At 43.2% G+C, this 7,822-nt stretch overlaps 1 protein-coding gene across 1 annotated transcript in view; it reads left to right on the top strand.

Moving 5' to 3' along the window:
• TAFA1 (TAFA chemokine like family member 1) overlaps positions 1-7,179 on the top strand; it is a 408,995-nt gene extending 401,816 nt beyond the window's left edge. The window contains exon 5 of the mRNA XM_006120006.3: positions 191-7,179. Coding sequence (XP_006120068.1) covers positions 191-208 — 18 coding nt within the window. The 3' untranslated portion in view covers positions 209-7,179. The remainder of the gene's footprint in view (positions 1-190) is intronic.
• Positions 7,180-7,822: the final 643 nt, after the last annotated feature.

Raw genomic sequence — 7,822 nt, forward strand, 5'->3', positions numbered from 1 at the left:
TTCTTGTCCATGCCTATACAAGGTGGCCATCCTGTCTCCTGAACACCCCCAAACCAGGCTGGCACACAGAGCAAAATGCTGATCTCATGATGTGAACGGCTACACTGCCCCCAGCACACTGTCAATCCAGCTTTTGTGTTCATTTTCATACCGTGCGGTATGTAATTGATTGTGTTGCACTTCATTGCAGATTCATCCAAGAACCTAATGGAATCTCCCAGGTGGATGTGATGAGAGAACCACTACTTTACAGAGGACAACCTATGAAACGTTTGAACCATCTCAAGCATTTACAAGCCAAATGGATTTCTTATTTGCACTTGGACTATTTACCAGATAATAACAGTGGCTTTACTCTGTGAAATAAAATATTCTATGGAAATAATGTCCCAGATTTTTGACAACAGAAAAGAATAATGAAGAAAAATGGTTCTTTGGTAAACTTTTCGTGATTATGAAGTATGAACAACAATCTTATAAATTTGGATCTACAATTTACTTTATACCATTTAAAAGTATATATATATATATATATATATATAAATATATATGATATTTTGAAATAAAGCCTCACCCTTCGAGAAATTAAATAGTACCACACTTTGCTGCAGCTGAGGAAATACGTTTTTTTATGATCTGGAAGACACCTACCAGTTTCAGAGCAGTCAACAGGGGGAGCAAATCCGCTGCAGCACAAGGACATCTACAGCTAAAAGAATCATGAAGATGCCAAGTCACAAGCCTCCTTTTTCTTTCAACAGAGCATTGGAGAGAATTACATTATTCCATTTTCTTGTGTTCTGGAGGCTTTTTCCCTCTTGTGCAATACTAGCATGCTGGCTTTACTTGCATAACTCTACTTTATACTTCATTGATATGTAACAATGATGAGTCTATCCTCTTCCAGGAAAATATTTTTAGAGCTATTAGATATTCTATGAAGAAGAGAAGGACAACTCTCGAAAAAAATGCAGTATGTATTCATAGTTTATTTGGCAGAGTTTGGTAGACTCTGGGCTGCCTTCTTATTAAAGGTGTACATACAAACAATGTCTTCAGACTTTGTATAGGTGGCATAGACTCCAGTAAAAATGTGATTGCTAACTCCAAAGTTTTGCATTGTTTACTCGATAATACAAAAACTGATTTTGTTTCTTAACATTTGATTAAGATGCATTGGGATTTGCACAAGGTTTGATTCTTCCAAGCATGTCTGGGTTGCTACAGTCTAAATCCTTCCTATAGACAAACTTGCACTGTTTAATTCATCCGGTTTACTTAAATTGATGAAACCCCCCCAATGTGGACACTCTCATTTCCATTTCTGTGGCTTATTTAGCTTAAACCAGGGGTGTCCAAACTTTTTTCAAAGAGGGCCAGATTTGATGAAGTGAACATGCGTGAGGGCCGACCATTTTGCCTGACATTCTTTGAACCATTAAAATTAAATGCAAATTAACTATTTTATGCAAAGTTGATTGCAAACGGCATACTTTTCATTTCGTCACATGGATGACAAATCTAAACAGGTGTTAAATCACTCTGCCTTTCATATCTGAAGGCCAGATGAAAAAAAAAATCCAGGAAGCTGAAATATGTGTCAGGAACATTGTAAAGTACATTACATATTATTGGTAATAAAGAGGTTGTCTGTCAACTTTTAAGTTCAAAAAATATGAACAGGAACATAACACCAAGTATACATGTTGTGTCCAAATATATTTATAACTGATTTAGACCAACTGACATTAACTGAGATTTTACAATGTATTCATCTCAATACATATGGATTCGTTGGGGGCCATAAAAGATAGATATTGCCAAATTACCTGGGGGGCCGTATTAAACCGGAACACGGGCTGCAATTGGTCCGCGGGCCGGACTTTGGACATGCCTGGCTTAAACCTAATTGACTTAAGCTGAACTGATATAGGACACTCTTAAAACAAAGTCTCAGAGGGGTAGCTGTGTTAGTCTGTAGCTTTAAAAACAATGAGTAGTCCTGTAGCAACTTAAGAGACTAACCAAAAAAAAAATGTATGTGTATATATATATATATATATATATATAGTGTCATGAGATTTTGTGGGCAAAATCCACTTCCTGAGGAAGTGGGTTTTGCCCATGAAAGCTCTTAGAACAAAGTAAGAGTTACCATGCAGGGGTCTGTGCCTGTTTAACTAAATCAGTTAAAATTAACACCTTTATTTAAAGCAATGCAGCTGTCTGTGAAGGCAGGCTTTTAGAAGGGTTAAGCCAGAGGTAGACCCTCAGGGCTGGAATGTGCAAACCTAATTTATGTTTTTGAATATTTATTCACATGACTAGTCCCATTGACTTTAGGGGGAGTACTCATGTGAAAAAGTGCTTGCCAACATGCATGAAGACTACACCGTCTAGCCTTTGGTATTTGTCAATTGAAGAGGTGTATGCAAGTACAGAAGATACTTGATCCAGTCCCGCTTTTTCTTCTTTCATGTTTGCAATTTCCTTTCATTCCTAGTTACCTGTGTCTCTCATGACCACCTTCACCCAGACAAATCAGTTTTAATCCAGTGCAGAGTAACAGCTGAGCTTGCTGGCCTAAAGTCAGTGAAAATTATCCCACCAGTTTTCTTCTTCCTCTAGGGCAACCATGTCCGCATCTGATATTTCAGGAGGTGGAAATTTGTCCACTGTAATTACAGTGTATGTTAAAGCAGCAGTGCCAAGTGTCACACCAGATTCCACATGGACTTTATATGCTGGTAACTGGAGTGTTAATGCTCAAAATAAAAATGGATGTATTGCCTTGTAAGTAGTTTACCCTCCTTCCCTTTTGAATAGATATTTGGTCAGCTTCCGAATATCTTTTTTCTCTGGTGTGTTTTGAGATCAGAATCAGGCCATAAAAGTTAATGCTGGTTTCTTTCAGCATTCTTGCTCCCCTCCCCTCATTACCCATTTTACTTCTAACCTGACAAATACCATTCTCCATTACTCTTGCCAATAGCTCTTGGTGCTGAGTCCTGAGATCCTAGCTCAAACGCCTACCGAAATCAAAGAGAATTTGTCAGCATAAGGACTGAAGGCTTATCTACACAAGGGACAAATTAACTCACAAGTCTGAATTAAAAGCGGGTATTTTAAACCCCTGTGTGGACACTCTCATTCAGAATTAATGCGGCCTCAATCTGGTCTAATTAATTTCACTTTGAAAGGGCAGGTCTACACAACAGGGCTAAAGCCAAAATCAGCTGCACAATTTGAGCTACCAGTTTGAGCTACGGCAATTGTGTAGCTTAAGTCGAAATAGCTTATATCCGCTTTTGTCGCTGTCCACACAGCAGGAAGTCCGAGAAAGACCACTCTTCCTCCCACTTCCCTTACTCCTCATAAAATGAGAGTTACAGGAGTCGGAGTAAGAAGTCCTACAGCTCGACATTATTTTGACATTATGTCAAAATAACGGCTTGTAGTGTAGACGCAGACTATAATAACACTGTTGTGTAGACATATCCAAACTGAATTAAAGTAAACGATTAAGGTCACTTTAATTCTGAATGAGAGTAGGTACACAGAGACTTAATGCAGTTCAGTTAGTTCACTTTGAATTCATACTTTTCAGTAGTTTGGGCTAACTTTCCTGAGTGTCCCCATGTAGACAAGCCCTCAGTAAACACCAAGCAAAGACATCTGGATTTGCCCCTTAGAAAGACAATTACTCTCCTGTTCCATGTCCCTGGAATACACACACGCAGACCTTTCTCCCAATAATGGAGGAGATGTGGCTCAGCTATGCATGGAAGTCTCTAGATCAGGAATGGAGAACCTAAGGCCCGAGGGAGGGGGGGCAGATGTCGACCCCAGCTTGCCTGGATCTGGCCCCCAAGCCTCAGGGCTCCTCCCCCCAGCACTGGGGAGCCCATTCTGGTGCTCTAGCCCAACCACTGTCCCCCTCTTCCCCTCCCCCCACCGTGGGGCTGGAGCACACAAAATCTACTGGCCTGTCCCCCCCCCTCCCAGCTCTGGTGTGCGAGGGGAATGTGGAGAGTGTCTTTCTCCTTCTCAGTCAGGGCCATGTCAGTGAGGATTTGGGGGTTTGTTTGTTTCCTTTGTTTTGTTTTGTTTTTTGCTTTTCACTTGTGTGCAGCCCCCTGGCTGATTTTTCTGTGGCTCAGTGGCCCCCGACCCAAAAAAGATTCCCCGCTCCTGCTCTAGATTATGGCACGAGCATCTTGTACCAGATGTGCTCCCACTAGCCAACAAGCCAGTTTCCGTGTGGCAGAGCCCAGTGGTCAGGGAGCCTGGGAAGGTCCAGGAATCTTCTGGCCCTCTGCCTGTCTGGGCTGCAGAGGGATAGACCAGCCAGGGAAACGAAGTTGCATAGTGCAGTGGCTCTATGGATGATCTGGGCCATGGATGGGAAGTTCTTCCCTGCTCTCCTCCACCATTCTCTTTGCACCTCGCAGTCACCAGAACAGCTTGGTTAGTGGGTCTCTGGGGGTAGTCCTCAGGAAACAACTGGTCAGATGAATGGACCTGATTCTGGTCTCAGTTAAATGAAGAGCAACGCTAGTGAAGTAAATCATCCTTGTTATCTATTTGTATTATGGTAGCATCTGAGAGCCCCCAGCTGAGATCTTCATGCTAGGCCCGGTACACCCACAGGAAAGGATACAGTCTCTGCTTCTAGAGAGCTTCCAATCCAAGTTGAAGGGGCAGACAAAGTGCAGGAGTAAGCATTAGGTCTATTTTACACATGATGAACAGAGGGACAGTGAGATTAAGGGTGCGTCGAGACCTGTGGTTCTCAACTGGTGGTCCATGGTGACGTTTTCGATGGTCCATGGTGACGTTTTCGATGGTCCACAGGAATATTGCCCAAAGTCACACGGCATGAGCAGACACCGCCGTTAGGCTGTTTTATGCCGTGTTCACAAGCACGCAGTGCGTCATCCATAGCGTCACCTAGGACGCAACTGCATTGTGTTGCCAGTAACTTCCGTCTGAGGCTCTGAGCGTCAGTGTTGCTGTCACTGTCATGCTGAACAGTTACTGTGTCATTCGTCCCGTGCTACATGTGCTGGAGGTGGTCCACAAAAATTTTTTGATTGGCCTGGTAGTCCATGGACTGAAACGAGATGAGAACTACTGGTCTAGACAGTGGTGCTATTTCGGGATACTACTAGTATCCTGAAATAGCTATTCCACGTCTTTTAAACAAGCCCATTTAACACAGCTTTCAAAATAACAGGCTCACTATTGGGAATAGTGCTCTGAGGAGACAGCGCCAAATTTCCAAATAAGCTATTTCGAAATACACCAGAAATAAGCTACACAATCTGTGTAGCTCAAACTCCGTAGCTTATTTTGAGCTACGGGTGCTGTGTAGACGCACCCTCAGTGTCTGCCCGAGTTCACACATCAGTGAGAGAGACAGGAATTGAACTCAGATCTCCTAAGCCCTCGAGTAGTGCCTTAGCCACAAAACATCTTGTTTGCAGATATAGCTTAGATTAGAATCCCAATCCTTTAACTCGGCTCCCAAACCCAAGCTCCAGGGGAGAAAGACTTGCCATCTTTCTTTGTCCCGCATGACCTGAACTCTGGATATGTGAAGGTGACTGTAATACTTGTCTCGGGGTGGATTGCCATTTTGTGGGGCCCTGGGCTAGAGCAAATGGGGGCCCACAGTTGCCTTCCCCCTCTTCTGCTCCTGTGAGGGAAATGGGCCTGGAGCACAGGGGTTCCCCATTCTGCCTGCCCAGTGTTTCCCCACAGGAGCGCCAGATGGGCAAGCTGGGAAGCCCCGAACCTGACCCTGTTCCCTGGCAGGAATACTGAGTGGGCAGGGCAGGGCAGGTCATGGGGCACCCATTTTCCTCAGGCCTTGCAATGGGGTGGGGCCACTAGGCACAGGCCCCATTTGCCCAGTGATTAATCCACCATTGGCTTGGGTCAGCAACATTTTGCTTACTGAAGGATGAAAATATTAAGCCTGCTAAAATGATAAAGAAGGAACTCTTGTTGATAAGAAGCAACGTCTCTTGGCCATGCTCATGATTTTTCTTTTTGCCAGTTGGCAGCCTCAAATATCACCCCACCAAGTGCAGCGAATGTCTGCAGTTCATCAAAGTTACTGCAGCTTCTGCATATGCCGTACAGTACTGATAAACTTCTGCTTCAGTTAAAATGGTCAGGAACAAATTGTGACCATGACCATAAGAATGTAAGAACAGTCACAATGGGTGCGCCCAAAGGTCCAAAACAATGACGAACAAAATGTAAAGTCTCTGATGCAGGCAACCTTCGTTTTTTCCAATGTACCCTCCTGCACCAGAAATTCGCACTAGCCTAGCGGCTCAATGACTGCATATTTCAGTGATATACAAGACAAAGCCTTGTATGTAGAGAAACCGTTGGCTTTTCTTTTTTCCTCAGCTGATGGAATATTGGTTTGTTTTAGGGCATGGCTCTCCGTAGCCCCATGAGAGGGCTTGAATCATGCTGTTCTTTGCACATCCATAAAGGAGTCTAGACATCATCCCTAGAGCTAAAGGTCTTGCTTTCTGGCATAGGTTCAAACACAGTGATGCCAGAAGGTACGGGAGGGGGAGAGAAATATTTGTAAATGTACTGGAGATAATGTGAGACTCCTATGAGCATTTCTTCTTCACATTATGTGAAACATGAAGCTGTTGTATAAACCTAATGTGTACAAGTTGGAAAAAACATTTGAAATATGGTTGCTACCATCTGCTGATGAATTCGGATAATTTAAATGATGTACTTTTTAGCCGAAATCCCTGATAATAAAGAGCTCAGTGTGGTATGATTTTAATATTGCTTTCAATATGCAATGTATGTCTGTCAATACATTTGGATATAGGGGAGGGGAAAACCAGGGACCAACTTTATGACCTCAGATAATAAATATGTTGGTTGGAGACGCAAATCCAGGCTAACCCAGGGAGATGCCTATGTAAAAATGTGCAAAGTAAAACAGTTGATAATGATTGATGCTTTGTGGTATCAAAAATATTCATTGGCCATTAATGGACTTTACAGGTATATTTAACTGTTTATTGTTTGGAATGTTTCCTATTACAAAAGTATTAGCAATGTTCTTGGCTGTCATAACTGGACACATATTATAGTTGATATGACAACTTTCGCAAAGCAAAATAGTAATTTTCTGGTGCACTGTTTTGTCAAAATATAATTATAATTGATACATATGTGATAGAGAGTATAAACCTGTTTGCACTGGGAAGTATATTAATCATAAAGTAAAGCTGACAGATTTTTTTTCTCAAACTGATAGCAAAGGTGCAGGAAATGGGGGTGTGGAGAAGGGGCTGCAGCATCCCCCAGATTTTGCACCCTGTGCTAGGAGCTCAGCCGCCAGCCCACATTCAGGGGCCCCATTACTGCTTGGGGTTTGAGTCACCAGCTCCAAGGGGTCCTGGCCGCCCTGCTTCTGCCATCCATTGGTTCCACGCTTGGGGCTTCATAGTTGCCCCCATCTGTGGCCCCACCCTGGGGCAGTAAGAGGTGCAACCAGGGTAAGGTGGTAAGGTGGGGGGCATAGCTCAGCACACCCACCCTAAAAATTGTCCCAACGTCACTGATGGATAGAATGAATATGACGTCGCAAGGTGAATTTTTATTTCCTCCATACCTCAGTCACATTCCATCAAGCAGGTTTCAGAGCTTGCCTGGGAAAGAAATGGTTTCTGCTCCTTTTCGTTGGTGTCTATTTATCAAGAGATCAAGTTAGACTGGAGTAATTTTCAGATAGACCAAACAGTACAGCCACCAGGGCCAACAGCCACCATGG

This window comes from Pelodiscus sinensis, chromosome 11, assembly GCF_049634645.1.
Source record: "Pelodiscus sinensis isolate JC-2024 chromosome 11, ASM4963464v1, whole genome shotgun sequence".
NCBI classification, from domain to species: Eukaryota; Metazoa; Chordata; order Testudines; family Trionychidae; genus Pelodiscus; species Pelodiscus sinensis.